General features: G+C 45.2%; 1 protein-coding gene across 6 annotated transcripts in view; it reads left to right on the top strand.

Moving 5' to 3' along the window:
- Positions 1-21,125, top strand: part of slit1a (slit homolog 1a (Drosophila)) — a 103,994-nt gene that overhangs the window by 7,218 nt on the left and 75,651 nt on the right. For all 6 annotated transcript variants that reach the window (XM_033612966.2, XM_078176294.1, XM_033612965.2 and 3 more), the window contains exons 2-4: positions 6,059-6,130; positions 8,518-8,589; positions 10,107-10,178. In XM_033612966.2, the coding sequence (XP_033468857.1) occupies positions 6,059-6,130; positions 8,518-8,589; positions 10,107-10,178 (216 nt within the window). The remainder of the gene's footprint in view (positions 1-6,058; positions 6,131-8,517; positions 8,590-10,106; positions 10,179-21,125) is intronic.

The following is a 21,125-nucleotide window of genomic DNA, read 5'->3' as shown; positions in this document are numbered from 1 at the left end:
AGTTTGTTCATTAGGGAGAGCACTTACTGGTCCGGTCAAATAGCATTATCAGTGTGTGATGGTGGTTAATGAGCATCCACGCACAGGTCTGTACAGGACCTCGGGCTCCTGATCATCAGATTGTCTCCACAGTGAGGAGTTTGGACGGCACTGTGCCACCAATCCTCAATCAGCTGGCTTCTGTCTTCCCTGCCAGGCTAAAGCTGTTCGGGACAAATGGTCCTGTGGCGCTCGCAGCAGCGATACAGAATGACTACACTGCAAAAAATAAGCACCTTGATAAGTTATTAAGTGTAATTTTAAAGAGGATAGGTGAGACGTGCATTTACGTCCAGCAAATCCTGACTTGTTGGCCTTGTGTGGAGTTCAGTCTGAAGTCTTGACCGCTAGATGAAGGATTATCATGTTGCTGTTTTAGTTTGTCCTTGCTGGTATAACTGTATGAGTATGTGCGAGTGTTGAGACAGGGAATTACGTCTTTGATAAAAGGTGTACTATTTTCAACTTGTGAAATGCTCCTGTTAGCCTGCTAGCTATGTTTGCAACCCTGGCTACACTGTGTCTCGTGATGCCTACTTTTTCTGCCACAGCTTGCGAGTTAAGTTTTGGATTGCTGTTTTGTGGCTGCAAGCGTAAGCATATTAAACTGAAGCTTGATACGAACAGTGACTCAGCCTTGTGGGTCACATCTAACCCCAGAAGTGACTGTAAGGCTCCCCCATGAGTCCAAAGTGTGGCAACAGTTTAACTCATCAATTAAATGCCCAGTGTGTCGGATTTAGGGGAATATATTAGCATATAATCACATGAAAATAAGGATCATTGTGTTTTCGTTACCTTTAAATGAGCTGTTTATATTTACACAGGGAGCAGGTCCTCTCCCATGGAGTCCCCCACATTGCTCTGCCATGTTTCTACAGTAGCCCAGAACAGACAAACCAAACTCTAGCTCTGGATAGGTCCGTTCATGTTTTTGCTTTGGCCACCGTAGTTAGTAGCCCCTCATCAATGAGCTGAAAAGCATTGGCAAAACACTGATTTTTAATTTGAAACTGCTTTATTCAGTGCGTCTACTGATTTAGATCACCCAGTCCATTTGTTTTGGAGAGGAAGAGACCTCTGCGGATAATTCGGCTCACTTTAAAAACTTCCTGAACTTCCAGATCTTAAGTTATCAAAGATAAAAGGTGAGCACACATTAGCAGGTGCTGGTCTAGCTGCCTGTCTGCGACTAGCCAAACAGCGTCGGAGAAACACTACTTTGTAATGTGAAACTGCTTTATTCAGTGTTTTTACTGGTTTTAATCACCTGGCTCGTTTGTTTTGGAGAGGAAGAGACCTCTGTGGATAGTTCCAGCCCCAGTTAAAACCTCCCGAACAATGAACAGTGAAGGAATCCTAACTGCCAGTTCATGCACATTTAACTGGTAGCAATCTGCAATCCCTACAGCAAGATGCTACTAAATCCTACACACTGCTCCGTTAAAACATGGACTGATCATTTTTGACTTCTTTGCTAGTCCATAATGTCCCGCTGCGTCTATATTCATTTCAGCTCTGCAGTGTTTCAGCAAAATTGATAACACTGTTGAAAAGCCGTACAGCCCACAGTAGTTTCTCTCGTGATCATTATGTTCTTTTGCTCCGGCCAGCTCCGAACAGAACACAATTGCCTTTCCCACAGGCACTGTTTGTGTACATGCCAGTAGGTGTGCTTGTGCTCATTCCCCGAATCAGTATATTTATATGGTCTTTGTGTATGTGTGTAAGAAACAGAGCACATGTGGATATTTGTATCTGCGTGAGCGTGTCTGTACGCAGGCCTTAGTGAGCCGCTCTGTTTGCTTATCCTCCCTCTAGTCTTGGGGTTTCATTTCATGTAATGTTGCTCAATTCGAACCAGGTCCCCCTCAGCGGAGGGACCCCAGCAGCTGGCAGAAATAAACATAATGAGTTTTTCAGCATTGTAGCAGCAGCGCTCTGAGCCCCTTTGAATTATAGAGATGTGGAGCTGTGGAGCATAGCTGCCGCGTGTCCACCCGAGGGAAGGTGCACCAGGAAGTACTCCCAGGCATCAATCAGCTTGAGACGGAAGATGAAGGGGGATTAGATAGTGATGTCATAAATCCACTTGCTCTCCAGGAAGTGTGTCAGCACTGGGAGTCCTTGCAGAGTTTCCAGAGGATGGAATGGATTTGACTGAAGCAGTTGGAGGTGGAAATGCTTCGCTGTAGGAACTGGGAATGATACCTAATAATTTCGGCCTCTAAAGTAATACTGCAGTAGTGTAATGTGAAAACCCACAGAAAGTCAGCACGACAAAACATCTGTCTATGAAAGGAGTGAACGTGCCTTTGCTGCTGTGCCAAAAGCCATTGCTTGGCCTCCTTTGATTGTAAAACAAAGAAAGTGGCTGATATAGCTAATAAACAGCAGATTTTCCTTTGAGGCATTGACACCAGATATTACTTTGGCATACAGTGAACTTATTTAGAAGTGAAATCAACACAGAGACAAGCGAGTCCAGACTTAATGCATGTCTAGAGTCACTGTTCTCATACTTTTCTGTATTTAAGTTGTGGGTTCACCAAGATTTGTTGATCCATGCAGAACTGAGCACCAAAGTTCAGTGACCATGTATACACTGCTACTGTGTGTGTACGTGCCCAAGCAAAAATTACTTGCCGGTCTAAAGCTGATGTGAATCCCAGCTTCTTTCCATCAGCCGGAGCAACAGTGCATCCTCACAGACAGGGGAGTAACTTGGCGAGATTCCCCAGAGACAGAATACTCCCATGGGTCAGCAGACATCATCAAATGGGTCAAACACCAGGAGCTTTAACACTATATATGGGCCATGTGCTCTTATCATGAAGCCCAGTGTCCACCTCAATAGGAATGTTTCCCTTTTATGCAAAATGCTCGGGACAGTGGATTTCATAAATGTGCTCTTACAGTGCAGTATAACAGTTGACTGCAGAAGGTCATGTCAACACACACAAGTCATCAATCGCTGTCGCAGATGAGCTACTGTGGGAACGTTATTACCGGGGCAATTTTCAAGGAACTGATTATGAGCGGGGCAATTTCAAGGACTTGAAAACATTGCATGGTTTCTGTTGCCAGTTGAAAAGGTCAGACTTTGCCATAAAAAGTGTGGATCCTGACTCACTAAAACATCATAGGCTGCTGGTGGCATTTGAGCATCGCCTAAATGTCACAGCATTGCTGAACAGGTGCACGGCCAATATGGTTTTAAGATGGATTCTTTCAGCAGGATAATCCATCATCGTAAATTTAGTTCAGTTACCAGACCTCAGCTAACAAAACACTTTGATATGTTGCATAACGGATTTGATTAGTCAACTCCGCAGTACGTGCAGAAACTATGGCGTGTCTCTTGTTACAGGATAAAGCAAGACCTCAGTGCTGGAGGAGAAAAGTGTGGTTTCACTTGTTTACGTGTGAGTCATTTTTCCGCATATTCCCCCCTGCCACCCCTCACTTCAACCATCTTTCCCCCCTTTCTCCTCCTCTATCTCTCTCCTTTTTAATATCCTCCGGGTGTCATCAGCAATGACCACCCTGAAGATAAGACATTGGGAATCCAGAAGTGTGTGTGTGGGTGTATGTGTGTGTCCGTATGCGTAAGCACCTGTAATGAGCACCACATGTGTGTGTATCGGAGCCCAGGCTAATGAAGCCCAGTCCATTATTTATTTCCCGTGGCCCTGTCGCTTGGCCTGTCGATGCACCTGTGTACACACGCACGCACACACACACACACACACACACACACACACACACACCATCTGTCTATAATGACCGTTCTCTTTGGTACTGCATAGCGCTACAATCCCTGGAGTGGTCATTAGACGAGAGAAGGAGAGAGTGACTGAAGGAGAGAGACCAGTGCTTTCGGCGTAGATTTGGAAACAGTTTTTTGGTTGTGCTTTGGGGTGGGGTGGGGTGTGGTGGTGGGGGGGTGTAGGGTGGACCCACAATGCTTAGAAAGTGCAGTAGCTCAGAGAAAGGTTTGCATGCTTTGCTTGCCTTCTTTTTCCCTCTGTCATGAGAATACAACCTGCTACTGAGCTTAAATATGAATCTTCCAGAGTCTTTCGCAACAACAAAGGACAATACAATCCTTTCTTACATGAGCAGAGGTGACTGAACCAATGAGGGTGCCACAGTCAAGCTCAGCATGCTCCAACATCACATTTTGCAAAGACTTACTACCCAGTACCAAGTAGTACCGAAACATCTCCAGTCAAGCGATACCTGCTTTTGATCCTTTTTGCACCGGGGATCTGATCCAGGATCATCCCATCTATCAGATCAGTATACTTCCTGTTGCAGCCGTCTCTGGAGTGGTTCTCTTCGGCAAACGGTCAGTTCAGTGTCTGCAGGGGTTAGCACAAACTAACAAAGCAGCAGCTAACATCCAACAACAAGCAAACAAACAGTCCCAACAAACTCATGCACACCGAAACAGCTTAATTTGTTGTTGAACCAGTTTAAAACCATATGATGCTAACAGATAGCATTGTTAAGGGCCATACACATGCTGTGTCCTTAACCTCCTGGAAAAAGCAAGGTCGGGCTCTGGGCACCACTGCTGTGTTTTGTTTTTTTTTGAGTCAACTTTCAAGAGTGCGGCTGTAGGTTGCGTCTTAGGTTGCTAAGCAACCTAAACAAGTACCGTATCATAGCCTATTTACTGAGTGCAGAGCTGATCTTCTTCCTGGTGCCGTTTGTGTGTAGGCCTATTGCATGTGGGCATATCGTCCATGGGACAGATGAAAAGCTCTTGACAGCTCTGCACCAAAATGATCAGCTTTTCCATATTTACCACAGACTGACACTTATGGAAGAAGGGAAAGATGTTTTTCAACTGTGATTGGTTGTTCCTTGTCACATGACATGCGTTGCGCGCTCCTGCGTTCCAAAAGTTGAACTTGGTTAATCTGAAAAATAGGCGCTCAAGAATGCGTGCACACTGCGATGGTGTCGCTTTTGTGTTTGAGCGAACCTGCCATGCATCCTCATTGAAAGCAGTTTATTTAAGCACACAAAAAAACGCAGCATGTGTACAGCCCCTTAATGTCTGTGGGTGGCCAAGTGGACAAACAACTGTCCCCGGCGCAGGGCTCACACTCCTGCAGTAATAGCTACAATCCATACAGTCTGTGGTGTGGTGAAGTCGAGTGCAGCGTATTGACAGACTTAGCAGTTCAGTGTGCCGAGATGTCACCAAACCATCACCACCCTATCCACATTATGGTATTAAATTAAAGTACTCTATTGGTGTCTGTGTCATTTTAAGTGTACTAGCATTGGTGCTGGTATCGTAGCCATTAAATGATGGTAAACTTGTAAGAACCCAACAATGAATTCAAAACCTCTCCTTTTCAACTATTTCGTCTCTTCCTTCCTTTGCAGTGATGGCCAGCTCTCAGCAGGGAGGCTGCTCCCATTATATCCACAGCACTTAGCTTTCTGGCCTTGTGGCCCTACCCAAATCCCCTCCGCTGGCTCTTACTAATCCTCACCAATAGTAGAAGGACAGGGCAGACAGAGCGAGAGGGGGGTTGTGGGTGTTGGTGGGAGAGGGCTTGAATAGAAAGACAAACAGGCAGCTCAAATGTGGCTTCCATTTTAATAGGACCTCTTAATATCTCTCGGAGGAATTGGAACTGAGCGTGAACTTGCCTCTAACACAACCTTTCTGATTCCACCTGTCAATATATGTTACATTTAACATCTAAAGTCATTTGCAATTCATAAAAACAGCAGCAATTAAGGACACTCTCAGCATATATTACACCAGTGGCATGCTTTAGCAAACAGCTTGAGGCACTGTGTGCATGTGTGTGTGTGTGTGTGTGTGTACCGTGTGTGTGTGTGTGTGTTGCAAAACTTCAGATAAGATTTTTACTCAGGTATTAGTAGACAAAGATGCCTCCGTGCCATCGTCTGCTCCTTTAGTCATTAGGCTGAACAGGTTCAGAGGGAGAATAAAGATAAATTATTCATATATGTTTGCGTGTCTTTGCAGGGAGCTGAATGGGAATAACCTCACACGCATCACCAAGAGTGACTTCGCTGGACTCAAGTACATCCGAGTTCTGTAAGTACTTCCCTTCATGTTCATGTGTGATGACGACATGTTTGTATGTGTATCTGCGGTGCGTGTCCGTGTCTGAGTTTATCTATTCATGCATACCTGAGCTGGATCTAACCTTGGAGCTCACAAGTTTTACAGACTTGCTGCTCAAATTAGCATAAACCCAGTGAAGTGGAGATGCTTCTGTCAAGAGTCCTACTCCAGAGTACATTAAGCCACTGTGTGACTGCAGCTAGCTAAGTAATGGACTTCTCTCTCACTGTATCCTGTATGTTGTAGTAGCACTTACTGTCCCTTAGACACGCGCACACTCACTTGCCCTCTGTTCCCACACATCAACATGTAATGTGTACACAAGCGCCAATCCTAAATAGGCTCTCAACACTGTTAACACATTCAGGTGAAGTCATTGACTCCCTCTGTGTTGAAATTAAACAGCACTTGTGACTTCAGGTATTAAAGTAGTTGTAAAAGTGTCTATGTGTGTGCATGTGAGCGCACACACTTGCGAGCAGTGCCTTAGGTGTTAAAAACACTGCCTGAGGGGAAGCTGTGTAGACCTGAACATGTTTTAAATGTAACACGAGCTGCACATAATTCCTCACTACCCAGCGAGGCCTGACTATTTTCAAGCCTCATCGTCAACCGCCCATCCCCCTGTCTTCCCCTCCTCTTCCCGCTGCTCCCTGTCCCCTCTCATCTTCCTATGCATGCCCCCTTTTCTGCGCCACCTTCTACACCGACATTGAGGTTAAATGCCTTCATGTCGTCAGCTTGTCATCAGCAAGTAAGAAGGAAACAACTCCTTGCAGGGGTACTACGGACAGCCGTTCCCTTGCTGTAAAGCTTCTGATACCCTCGCAGCCACCACTGTGCTACACATACGTGCTGCTTGCTTTCTGAAATGTCAGCCAACTCTATACATGATGCATGATAAACATGGTGTAGGTGTGAGCCATGTCTGTGTGTGCAACCAGAAAGAAGTCTGTCTCTGTGTGCTGGGAGGGGTGACCTCTGTGTGGCAACAGTGTAAAGACTAACAGCGGGTTGACCTCTGACCCTTGGGCAACCCTCAGAAGGAGCCAAACAGGAACAGAGGTTTATCTTTACAGTCAGCTGCCATCCATCCTGTTGGTCTAAAATCAACACAGCTGATTTACCGCCATTGGTCTGGCTCTGGCTGGCCTACATCAGCATTGTGTGTGTCTGTTTGTGTGTGTGTGTGTGTGTGTGTGTGTGTGTGTGAGGAGTCACAGAACAATAGAGGAACAACTGGGAAAAAGTAGAAAGAAAGATATCAGAGAAACTGAAGGCAACACGCCCTTAGACTGTCTGTAAAAAGAAGTTTTCTCAATTCAAAAGTACTCATCACGATTTTTTTTCACTTCCATCTAAATTCATGAGAAAGAGATCGGAGGTGAATTGCACTTTTCTCTCTCTGTTTATGGAGTGCGAACAGTGATTAGCATTTATATTCGATGGGGAGGAAGCCCAGACTGCTGAGTTGCAGCGCGGCGTGGCCTCACAGGAGACATGAGAGGTCGCCTTCAACACAGAACAGTTGTATACGTAATGAAGGAAAGCTCTTGTTGCTTCTAAGGCTGCTGGACGCTTTTCTCTCCTTCCTGGCCTTGTGTTATTGTAACACTTCCAAAACCATCCGAGCCTCTTTTTTGGTGCATTAGCTTTGGCAGTGTAGGTGAGGAAAGGATGTGTTCCTGCTTGTGTGCTCGTACTGTATGTTTGTGTGCATCTGATCTGTGTTTGTTTGTGTATGACTAATAGCCTTGATGCACTGCCTGCAACTGTGATACTCCAACTATGCTATCCAACAAGCACACACACACACACACACACACACTCACACACACACACACACACACACACACACACATATATACACAGCCTACTTTCCCTTGATTGTGCCAGTTGTAAAAACCTTGGAGCCCACCTCAGTTTCCCCTCTCACACTTTCTGACCCCCTACCTACCTTTCGTCTCGTCTCCACCCAGCCGCTACACCCAGTGGACCACACCAGAGCCCGGACCCACACTTTCTGAGCCACCTTAGAAACTTTCCTGGCTGCTATACCTGCTTCTTTTGCCAAGATTCCACACTGTGCCCTCAGTCCACACCACTGCCCTTTGTGTGTGTGTGTGTGTGTGTGTGTGTGTGTGTGTGTGTGTGTGTGAGTGTGAGTGTGTGTGTGAATGTGTTGAATATAGTGCACCCAGCTTGAATATACATACTGCAAGAAGGCCCGCCACCCAAACCCCAAAGCCCCCTTTACTTTGTTAAAGCCTGAGTGACCTTTCACAGACTCGTAAAAAAGTCAAAGACACACTGTATCACGTCGTCTCTGAGGCTCTCTTTCTGTCCTCTCTCTGCAGGCAGCTGATGGAGAATCAGATTACTGTGATCGAGCGTGGGGCTTTCGATGACATGAAGGAGCTGGAGAGACTGTGAGTACCACCCAGGGTTGTCTGAAGATAGCCTGACCAGAAATAACACATTTTTATTTCTTTTCTAAACTTGAACTTCAAATGACACACCGTATTACTGATCTGTACTCAGTCCTTGTATTAGCTGAGTGTAATGAGACTAACAGGAGGAGCCGACTGTAAATGGTGTATCAAGTGTGAGGCACTTCCCTGCCATTGCATTGTGGTCGGATGGTGCTGAGAGGGTACAGCGTGGGCTGGGAGTATTTTTTTATTAGCTCTGCCTGACAGGAATGCCCTCAGTGGGATATGTGGGCTTAAGAGGCCTCCCCCACCGCAGACCCTGGCTCATCTGGACAGCACCAGGACTCCTCGACAGCTTGTAAAGCTGCTGGGAAAACACACAGACAAACACAGCCGACCACACCTCAACCAGCTCATTAGCAAATCAATAGTGCTACCCACATGGAAACCTGCGCAGCAGATGACTTTATGGACACATGCCGTCATGCACACACAGCGGTTAACTTATGAAAGACTTTCCCCCAATCTGAAACCCACATTAACAATTTACATTACCAAACTCAGGGGCCATGTACAGCTCGCCGCCTCCCCTCCTCCTCCACATTCAACTGATCCCAAACATTGGGTAGACATATTCATGTGCCAGACCAATGTGGAAATTAAGCGGCTCGTTTCTCTAATGTTTAAAAGCCACTAACCCACCAGCAGGTACAGTTCACTGTGAACGGAGCGGCAGCAGACCATTAATGCCCATTACGCACTAAATCTCCACCTCAGCTGGCCAAGCACTCTTCTCAGTGTATACAGTGAGTGGCACGGGTCCCAACATCTGTCTGAATGTGTCTGAAGGAATGGCAGCGGCCCGCCTTTCAGATTTGCAGCCTCTCAGTGCCACAGCCGCTGCATTCACTCCCATGTGCCTCCAATGGGCCATTCAGGGAGAAGAGAGTTGTGGTTTCCAACAGATTAGCAACAGTCTGTTCCTCATTGACTTAATTGTTGTATTTGCATAAAGCCTGCCAGTCCTGGACGTTACTTGTTTGACATGGAGTCTCTTGCCAACCACCATTCCTGTCAGTGCTTCCTTGGGCTTGAATGGTCTCATCCATTTCTCTTAATGTTATTTAGAAACATCTTGTTTTGATAGTTCACCCCAGATAAAATCTGTTCATGCTCAGATAACTGGTGGATGTAATTCACTTGTTTAAACGGGAAGGTTGCTGTTCCGTTTCTCTGGGAAAGTCAGCAGAGCACTGAGTTCTACAAGGCGCAGCATCGTAATTTAACTGTGCAGAGATAATTTACGGCGCTGTCTCTGACTAGAAGTTTAATTCCCCTGAACTTTCAGTTGGATATTTATGTGACATTCAGAGCGCACTGAAACACAATAGCCTGTGGCTAAGCCGATTCTACGGCAGCTAGCAGAAATTATTCACAGCCTACACAAGGGCACGCATGCATAGACACACACACACACAAATTCACCGGTTGATCATATGTTTTCCCTGCCGCAGGCGGCTGAACCGTAATCAACTGCAGCAGCTTCCTGAGTTGCTGTTTCAGAAGAACCCTGCCCTGTCTCGACTGTAAGTACATTCACTTTTCATATTTCAATTGAGCACACACTTTCTCTTCTCTGTCAGTGCACACTCCATCTCTCTTTGTCTTTCCTTTATTATGCAAGCCACCAGTGTTGCTCAGAGATCGTTCAACAATATACTGCTCAGCATGGTTGGAATAAATCAAATGAATGTTGGCTTCGGTGTGGTTTAAACACAATTAAAGAACAATTAAGCTTCAGTTGCACTTCGCTGGAATGCCGTCAGGTCTCATCAACATTCTGACTTATTAGGTGAAGTGTGTAAAGTGTACAGTGTGATTTCCACTGTACTTACCGTCTACAAGGCAAGATGAACTGGATGAGTGGAAATCTGAGTTCTTTGCACATCGTTAAGCCTTCATGCCAAGTCATCTGCAGTTTCTATGTGCTAGTCTGTCTTCTAGAGAATCCACTGGTGACAGGGAGTTGGTGTGACACTGGGACCAGAACTAAGACTTTGAACTCAGTTCAAGGTGAAAGGACGTCTGCGTTACCTAATGAGGTCGTTTATGTCACAGGAGAAGTCCCCAAAGCTCCCCGTGCCAGTGTACTCCGTTGTATGAATGAGATGTGTCATTGCAGTTTTCATTCGGTTTCCACTTGTTAAGGCCAATCCTGTACTGTCTCACACCCACACATCCTTACGCTTGTGCACCCCATACAGTGAGACGATCCCACAGTAGAGCTAAATTTTTATTCCCATCTGCAACAAGGCTCAGTGTTTCTTTTTTTTTTCTTCTTCTTTTTTTTGAGATAATCAGTGTCCCTGTTGCTAGCCGATCATTCCAGCTCCCATTATTTCAGTTCAGATTACCTGGAGCATCTGGGAATAATGAAACAGTGGGACATGGAAAAATCATTTCCCTCCCTTCAATCCACATTGTGGTACTACTAACCCATGATCCCGGCCTCAGCCCTCCATCTGTTTATCTTGCGTTTGATGTTTAACACCATCTTGAATCTATCTGTCACTTCCTCGCAACTATCTCCTCACGTCACCTATCATTATGACAAAAGCAACCTGTAGGGCTTCAGGGCAAAGCCTCATCCTTAGGGGGCAAGGCTGGCCTGCTTGTGGCTCGCTTACACTGAGCAGCAGTGGGTTGTCTGTCGAGCTGGAACAGACACAGAGCAGACCGAGGCCTTCCAGACCAGCGGATGGCCTTGAACAAGCGTGATTAGTCCATCTGGAGCAGCGGGCTCTGCCAACAGCCAGAGGATTGTGCTAACACAGCTCCCCTGTTTCATCCAATCTAACTTCACGCTCATTATTCTAAACCTAGCGCTGGCTTTTCTGCCACATTCTGGAGAATGAGACTTTGTTTAACATTGCTTAATCGATTCGCTATGTGTCTGTGTATACACTCATTTGTTCTTTATCCTTGGCTGGATAAAAGAGAACTGTAATGGACCTTGAAGCTTTTCAGGTGTGGAAGTACCGTACATTCTTTAGCAGTTAAAACAAATGTACAATCCAGGGCCGTGGAATCGAAAATAATGCAATCTTCATGGTGCCTGTGTTTGACTGACAGTTGCTGCTTTATGAGGGACTTCTAGTGCTTGTTAAAAATTAGGTCTGGTAGCGTGGGATCAGGCACAGCAGTAGAAGACAAAGGTTTTTCCTAATGTGTTTCTTAACTCCTGAGCGGTGTGTCTGGGCCACACCGTGGGTTCTGGTTCCAGTCTGATGCGGTTAGGTTACAGCCTTGTCTCGCTCCTGCCAGCAGCTTTTAATGGACTTAAAAGGTTCTCAAGTCCCAGAGGAAGACTTTTGCACTATTTCATGTGCGTATTTGTGTGTGTGTGTGTGTGTGTGTGTGTGTGTGTGTGTCTGAGGATGACCGAGAGAGAGAGACAGAGAGAAAGAGAGTCTATGGTTGTGTGTGTGTGTGTGTGTGTGTGTGTGTGTGTGTGTGTGTCTTTGCACTTGCTCAAAGTGCTCACCGGGGCTTGTTAGGGTCTGCCTTTATGATCCTAACAAGAGAGGTTAATGTGAAAGCCCGCTGCCCTCAGGTGGAGCACTAACCCAGATGGTTTCTCTTCTCTTGGACGCAGGATTAATTGCACCCCTTCCCTTTTTCTATACTTTTTACACTCTTCCTCTGCGTCTCTTTTGACTCCCCTCTTTTCCTCTCTTTCTGCTCAGTCTGGAGAGAGGGTTTGAGGAAAAGCTTTGTGTAACAAAGTGGCTGTTTGTCTTAGACATCCTGCTGAGAGGACAAACAGAAAGAAGGACGTAGGGGATGGAGGAGGGAGGGATAGCAGATGAGATCGTTGCTCTCATTAAACTTTTGAGGAAAAGCTAGCCGGGTTAATAAAAGGCTGTTAGTTAAATGAGCAGAGGACCGCTGATTTGTGGGGAGTTTTTACACACTCGACTCCCATGTAGTCATTAAGCTAACGGGGTAATGAGGTTAAACTACAAAGGGAAGATGGAGAAAGAATTCATGTGTTCTTGCTGGAACACAGATATTGAAAAATGGCTGGTAAAACCTACCAATGGAAAAAGAATCGTGTTTGGAAATAATAACATTTTTATCTTTGCAATAATTCTGCAAAAGCTCAAACATTAGTTGGCTGAAAACAAACAGTGTTCTTGTTTCAGAGATTTGAGGTAGTGCTCATATTTTACAGCGCCACATACTCCGAGAGCCTACCTCTTTATCTACACCCCCGCTCCTCTGTCCCTTCCGCTGCCTGAGAGATACCAGAGACACTGATGCATGAGGGGCAGAGGAGAGATAATTGGAATTGATTAGAGATGATTAGAGATAGTTAGAGTTAGTTAATGCTGCCTGTGATGGATGGCATAGACGAGAAAGGCACAGGAACGGCGGTGCGGCGGTGAGAGGTGCTGCGCAGAACATCAGTGAACAATAACAGTGAAAATAGAGTTGCATTCATCACTGTTAACGACCTGTTGCCCCCAGCCCACCACCCCTGACTTCTCCTCATCCCACTTCCACTGCACTTCAGATCTGTAATCTACTCATCCATGTCTGTAATTAGTGTCTTTTCGCAGTGGGAGAGCAGGAGGAAGGAAGGACCGCGGGATGGAGGGGGGGAAAAAAGAGAGGGATAGGTGAGCGGAGTTGGAGGAGTGCAGAGCAGTTAGCCTGATAGCTGGCCCCGGGGAATAGCATCTGGTTTGGGCTCAGGATGGGGGGGCTGGGGGAGGAGGAGGCGAAGGGGTACTTTGCGGTTTTTGATTACTGTGTTGCTTGTTGCTGCCACAAACAAATGCGGGTAACAACACAGGCTTGTTTGAAGGGGTGTTGCTTTCATTAATGGTGCGGTATCACGTGGTGGGGTGAGGGGACGGTTAAGAGAGGTTTCCCCTTGTGTATCTCCCCGGGAGGTATGAGGGAGGCGGAGGGTGGAGGGAAGGGTGTGGTGGTACCTGCTCTACAGGGGAGCTGAGGAAACCCTGGCAGAGGATTGGAGAGGGGAACTCGTAGATCTTTCATTTTCGTGTTAATGCTTGACGACGGGTATGCTGATACGTACACAAACCCTAAACACGTGCTGAAATACTGGCGGGGTGACACACATCCATACACGCGCACTCACAAGAGAGAGAAAGAGAGGGAAAATGTAAATAACACTAATTAGACACAAACACACACAGAATAACACTATAATTACATCTCTGTGTGCTAATGTGTGGATGGCAGGCACACACGAGGGATTACGTTCTTTATATGGCTTTGACTGTAGATAAAAGAGCGGCTTCAACTATGTGTTGATGCGGAGCTGCCTGCTCTGTGTTTGTGTTGGAGGGATGCTGTGTTTTCTGTTTGTTGATCGCTTGATGCTTAGGGAACGGTAGCTCACTGTGAGAAGAAAGAATTGTTTGGGGGAAGGAGATGTAGAATAAATAATGTGCACTATCATTAAACCTATAAATCAACTCGCAGTCTCAGTATTCCCACTTGTTTTGGACTGTTACCATTCAACATACAGTATTTTCCCCTTTTCATATGCTGCAGATTGATTGGCTTGTAAACTCACTGTGGTGTTCCAGGACTTTTTGTGCCACAAAGCCAGGAAATTAACTCTTTCAACTTTTGACTTTTTGTGTATGACTGGCTGAAAGACTGATGTGAATGTGTTTTTTTTCCCCTTGTGACTGTTTTTAAGTGCGCTGCGTGTGTGTGTGTCTCATGCATGTGTGTCTGGCAGGCTGTTAATGGTCCAAGCTGGTCTTGTCGTTTCCTTCTCTTTGTCTCTGCTTATGAATGACCTGCCTCGACGTGCTAGGTCTCTCTCTCCCTCTCCCTCAGAGGACCGCTTGGGCCCCCGCTTGGCAGCAGTCCCCATGGCAACCCCTCTTCATCAGGAGGTTTCTGTGCCATCCATGGCAGACATCCTGATTTCTTGACTGCGGTTTGTCTGACACTAAGTAAACACTGCCAGCAGAGACTTTAGTGAGTAAAGTTCACTTTAGACAAAATGAAAACAAAATACCTGATTGCATCAGAGAAAGTGTCTTTTTAAAGGGTCAGTTCACCCAAAGTTATGATTTTTTTTCATTCATCTCATATTGGCCAAAACATGTAAAATGATGCTCCAGTGGAATAGTCTCCAAATTTCTTCTCTCCCGCTGTGTTGTTAGTGAGTGTGACAAATTAGATATTCAAACTGTAGCATATCAGAAAAGAAATTTTAATATGCCCATTGCAAACTATATTTAAACACGTCACAAAAAAATTTTCTATAGGTTTTTTCAAGTACAAATTTCCTTTTTTCAGATTTTTGTTTCCTTTTTTTTTTTTTTTTTTTTTTTTTATTCAGCTAATGGTTCAAATGTCCTGAGTCTAAGACAAATTTCCCTACAGGGACAATAAAGTATATCGTATTGCATCAAATCGCATTGCATTGTATAGTATTGTAATGTAATGTATTTGAACTGAGGGGTGCGACAGCGGCAGGACGCAGCCGAGATGCAGATGGAGAGCTCTGCTCTGCTGATACAGCCATAGGCCTCGCTGCCTCAGCTGTCCGGGCTGGATCCACGGTGGAACTATGGTTGCGTGGGGTGGCCCAACTTGCTGTTGTACTCCACTCACCTGGGACGAGATCCCAGTATGGACAACAGACTGCTGCACAGGCTGCAGTGACACATTATGCACACACAAGGTTCATTCCCATCCAGAAAATGCAGCGGTTTTCTTTATAGAAGTTTTGTAAGCCGTGTTTTACCACTTAAGTTTCAACTGAACAAAAGGGAGTAGAGATAAGTAGCCAAGTAGTATAAAATAACATGACGCTGTAAGGTGGTTTTCCTCTTGTCACGAGGCACCACAGGTGCAAATATAAAAATAATGTAACAGCAACATGTCTTTTCTTTGGAAGAAGTGGAAATTGTTTATATTGATGTCTGCGAATTATGCAGAGTAACTAGGACACTGAATTTTGGAAAGAGATGCGGTTGCTGAATTCGTAAAATGGAATTTTGCAATGCATGAAACACCATTAAAAACCAGTGTACTGGGCAAGAACTCAGAGACAGATATATCAAAACCTGAGTAAATAAAACCAAAACCATTCGTATGGCTATATACAGCGTTTCCTAATTTGGGTGAACTGACTAACTTTCTGGAAGTCGGGCTAGAGTTTTTGCAGGAGTATGAAATACCTGACCTGACCAACCGAAAAATACCAGGCAGGCCTTAACTCCTTGCCCCTGCCCCTCTTCCTGCCCCTGTCCTTGTCAGCTGGTAAAAGTGGCTTTTATGGCTTGTCGCTGTTTTCTTTACGAGTCGGACCGTGTGTGAGAGAGAAATGCAGACCAAACCATGTGAGGAGAGCGGAAGCCAAAAGGGGGTAATTTAAAAACCACTCCGCCATCTGAAATATTCACAACCGCAGCACAAGGGGATCGAGAGAGAAAGAAAAAAAAAAGAAACAGACAGAAGAAGAAGAAGAACGAGAGAACGAGACGGTCAGAGGTGCAAAAGACGGGAGCAAAGATGTGGCGAAAGCAGGAGAGAAGCAGCGGTGTTTATATTTACTAACGATTCTGTGTCCTTCCTCATGAATAATTGAACAGATGGATTGAGGCTTGTTAAATATTCACACTAAAGCGCTGGGACATCAGTGCAGTTTGTGTGTGTGTGTGTGTGTGTGTGTGTGTCCAGCGTCTGGTACACACTGCTCTACATACTCACCCATACCAGCTCTGATGCTCTAAATATTCGTGCAAGCAAACATGCATGCACGCACACAAGTTCTTTTGCGATGACCGTCCCAATCATGCACGTGTGTGTGTGTGTTTGAGTTTATGTGTGTGTGTGTGTGTGTGTGCGTCTTCACATTGGGGACTGGCCTGATCATTATGAATTGATACGGCATGAATAAGACATCACAGTGTGGTCTAGATCCGTCATGAGTATACACACACAGGGATTTCACTCGCGGAGCTGTTGAAGGAGGCCTCCTCCTCCTCCTCCTCCTCCTTCTCCTCCTCCTCCTCCTCCTCCTCCTCCTCCTCTCTGTGCCGCTGCCGACAGTTTGCCTCTGTGACGGCTGGCTTTGCCTGGTCCAGATTGGAACTGACACACACGGGAGCAAAAGGCTGCCCTCATGTCCTCACACACACGCGCAAACACACACACACACACACACACACACATACACTCACCCTTTGGAATCTGCAGGCAGGGGCTTGTGGAATGCTGCAATTTCGGCCAAGAATAACAACCCATATAGTGCTAGTTGGGTTGTCCTGCTTATGTGTGTATGAACACATGCTCGGTGGACGTGTGTGTGCATAATGGCTCTGTACAGTTGAGCAGCATGGAGTATGAATGCAGCCATCAGGATGAAAAATCCAGCACATTCATCACAGGCTTAATAGAGTGCAATCTCCCTGCAATAGGTGTTTCCCTCGCTCAGTGCATCTGTCCATCTCGTTACGGTTCGGTTCGAGATCTGGGGTTTCGATCAACAATATCTGCTCTGGATCATCACGTGGAAGTGTCGTGTGTGAGGAGCTTAGCAGGAAGACTACACTGTCTGTGTGTAATCTCTAGTTATGAGCTGTTAGGGTCTGGACTTGAGACTCTGGAGCTCAGCGTTGGAAGTGACCCAAGCAGACCCAAACACAGCCTCTCCACCCTTTGAGCAGGAAAGGGGAGAGGGGGATCGAAACCCTTCCCAGCGTCTTCATAAGCAGGAAGAAGCAAACTACCCACACATGCACACGTGTTGCCTGACACACATGCCCAGCAAACCCACACGCGTACAGTAAATGGTTGTTTCAGCCCTATCCTGTGGCCTCGGGCTCTGTCTCTGATTCTAAGATTTAAAAAGAACAAACAAACAAACTGCAGGGCAAATTATGCCTTCACACACACACATTCAGTCACACAAATGCCACTGCACACATACTTTGCCCACCTCCTGCTGATTCGCTGCTGTAACAACCACTGCTCTGCGGGGCTTGGACTCGGGCTGTTTACCTTAACTGAGCGAGCAGAAGACACACACAGAAACACAAAGAGTCGCGAGGTAAAATGGTTCAAGAAGAGCCTCATATTTTCTGAACGAGATGTGATCCAGTTGCTTGGGAAAAGTGTGGTGTAATGGATGGAAAGAGATTTTTGGATTTTTAGTTGTGTGTGTGCATATGTAATTATAGGCTTTAGACGCATCCCTTTATCCTCTGGAAGGAGTCTTTGGTTGAACTCCTTCCTCTTCCCCGTGGCTACATTTCTGCGTGTTTGTGTACGTGTGTGTGAACTCTGGGCTCTGTCTCCTCTCTGTCTGTGGTGAGCAGGTCCATTCTTAGGGCTTTATACTTAGCACACCTCCAGGCCTTTTGTTCACGAGACTCCACAGGCTGCAGAGCTGCTGCCACATCAGCTCAGTCGCCAGAGGAAGATGTTGGCATTGTACATTTTCTGCAAACCACAGATATGTTACATTTGTACATTTCATATGTATTATATCAACATTTCTAAACTGCTGCAGCTTTCATTTTAGTGAGCTGGCTTTGTCATCACGAGGTGGAGGGGATGGTGGATGACGTGACACTTTGGCACGCCAGCTGCCAAACTGCAATTTCAGACCAACAAACAACAAACTGGTTGGCCATTGCTGCTTTTTCAGCAGTGATTGTGGATATTTTAAGCCAAACATGATCTTTTCTTAACCATAACCACGTGGTTTTTGTGACTAAACATAACCTCACCTTAACCACAGCTTTGTTGAAACGTAAAGAAACATAAAGTTTCCACATATTGACTCATTCATTCATTATCCATAACCGCTTATCCCATTCAGGGTTGCCAGGGGGCTGGAGCCTATCCCAGCTGACACTGGGCGAGAGGCAGGGTACACCCTGGACAGGTCACCAGACTATCACAGGGCTGACACATAGAGACAGACAAGTCACATTTACATTCATGCCTACAGGCAATTTGGAGTTCCCTGTTAACCTAAGTACACAGAGAAAACCTACCCTGACACATGGAGAACATGCAAAACTCCACTACCTAATAAAAAAATGTAGAAATGTAACATATTCCTGGTTTGCAGAAACATACAAAACCAACATTTATCCTGGCAACTGGGTTGGCCACATAGCAGCTGAACTCGAAAACTTGATGACTGAGCGTTTCATTGTATAAAGTTAACGAGGTTAAGATTGTGCAGGCTAATGGTGAAAGAAGCAGGTTTGCTAGTTTGACTCTCAGGTAGGAAAATCTTGGTTGGCTGAGTGAGTGGATCAACTTTTGTCTGTGTTAACCGGCTGTCGAGGTGGGCTCGAACACACCACGTCCCTCCTACCCCTCCGATAGAGCTGCTCTTTCGCAGTTGTGGACTGTGGTTGTCGTGTCGGTGAAGTGCTATATCGTAGGCAACTGGACTTGCTTGCTTTTCTTGAAGATGTTTTCGCCTCTCATCCAAGACGCTTCCTTGATTATAACTGAAGCTTCAGAACTGAAGAAGGTTCTTGGATGAGAGGCGAAACGTCTTCAAGGAAAGCAAGGAAGTCCAGTTGCCTACGATATAGCCCACATGACTGTGGTTGTCCGGTGGAAACGTCCATGTGCTATATATCACTGAGTGTGTTTTGATGCATTTCAGTTATGGCAAAATCAAGGTGACATTTAGATATGTAAAAACCTTAACTGGGCAATCCCTCTGATTTTAAAGATGGAAATATTTTTCCATAGGCGTTGTGAAATATGAATCGGCATTTATACAGATTGGATATGTTTGCCATTTGATTTGATTTTATTATAAGTACATCAAGTAAAGTAAAGTAAGTAAAACCCTGATATATTTATAGTTACCTAACTCCCCATCTCATCAGTATACTGGTCCTACATTGTGATATTAGCTACCGTGATTGCAGACAATGTTTTGTACCCAATTTCTTCTTTTCTAAATGGATTTTCTGCAGAAAGAGGATGTCAGCTCCCTTCAGACTCAAACATATAGTGATAGTACTAAGTGCATGTACCATAATCTGTTATTTCTATTATTGCAAAAAAGCAACTTCTTGGCACTTCTCTGCCAAAACAAAACTTTATTAAATCAAACTGGACCAAATATTAAATTACTTGTGTCCAGATTTTTATAGTTTTGTAAGTAATTCACTGCTGCTGATATCTGCTGTGCATCAAATTTAGTAGAACAACAGTTAATAATTCAAAAAGAAACAATAAACACCAACAAAGTGGTCTGTTTTATTTCTTAAAATGTTTTACTTTGTGGCACTTTTCTTTGACCACTAGACATCCTGTCAGACATTATACTGACTTTCAAACCAACAACTATTACTCTGAGTCATGTAAACACTTAAATCAACCTGTTTACCCACATCTGATTATTCACAGTAATGAGTTATGTGTGGGTATAAACATACTCGGTGTGACTAGTGGAAAAAGACAGTCAGGTGCAGCACCTGGTGAATAAAGTTTAAACATGCATCTATTTTCAACTGTTTCAAATGTTGGATCCAACCAGGACCTTCTGCCCTGTGCCTCTGTGCTCTGCGCTCTCTCGTCAGCCATCCTACTTTCTCCGTAAACAAAAGACACTTGTCTGCTTCGGTAAGTGGACTGCCCACATTCCAGTAAAAATACATATTGAGCCGTGCAGCGCTGGTGAGCATAGCAAAGAGGAAAAACTGAATTCCAGTACAAATGCCTATCTGTTTCCAATATTTGCTCCCTCTCACAATACTCTCCTGCTGGCATCGCAGCATGAAGCGGTGATCTCATTAGCCCCAGAGCGTATGTGTATGCCCACTGTGGAGATAGTTTTTGGTGAGAAGCAGTATGTTTTTTCAGTGTGGGGGGTGTCTTTCCTTTTTAGCTTTGTACAGTATAACAGGAAATCGCTGGGGGATGGAATCGATTCCCCTTCCCCGCTGTTTCTACTACACACACACACACACACACACACACACACACCTGCCCCACCCAAGCGAAGCTTCCAGAGATGTGTGTTACATCTGAGATGCAGCCAGATCTGTGTGAGTGTGTTTACCTGTTGTGCATTGTAACTGAAGCAGGGCATGCAGTCACACCAATCTGACACCTCAGAGGGAGCAATGAGGTGGAGGGAGGCATCGAGTATTGATTGAGAAGGAGGGAGTCACAGAGAGATAGAAGGCACAGTTGGAAAGCTGGAAGGATGAAAGAGAGGAAGGCTGTGGAGGAGAAGCTAAGGTGTGGCAGGAGAGGAATATAAAGCATCTTTTTGTAATCATTTCATACAATAGATATCCTATTTTACATTTTATTTCTTATTTATACAGCTTGGAAAGTTGATTTTTTTTTTTCCCCCTCGTAAACTTTAAATTGTTTTTTCAGGTACTTTAAAAACCCTTCCTCCCAAGTTCAGTGTAGCGCTGCAATTCAATCAAGTAAATAGACGGAGAATGAGAGGAGTGGAAAGTGCGTAAAATGAGTTAGAG

The sequence above is a fragment of the Epinephelus lanceolatus genome, chromosome 17, assembly GCF_041903045.1.
Source record: "Epinephelus lanceolatus isolate andai-2023 chromosome 17, ASM4190304v1, whole genome shotgun sequence".
Classification (NCBI taxonomy): domain Eukaryota; kingdom Metazoa; phylum Chordata; class Actinopteri; order Perciformes; family Serranidae; genus Epinephelus; species Epinephelus lanceolatus.
Note: the sequence above shows the minus strand (reverse complement) of the source record. Positions and strands in the feature narration are given on the sequence as shown.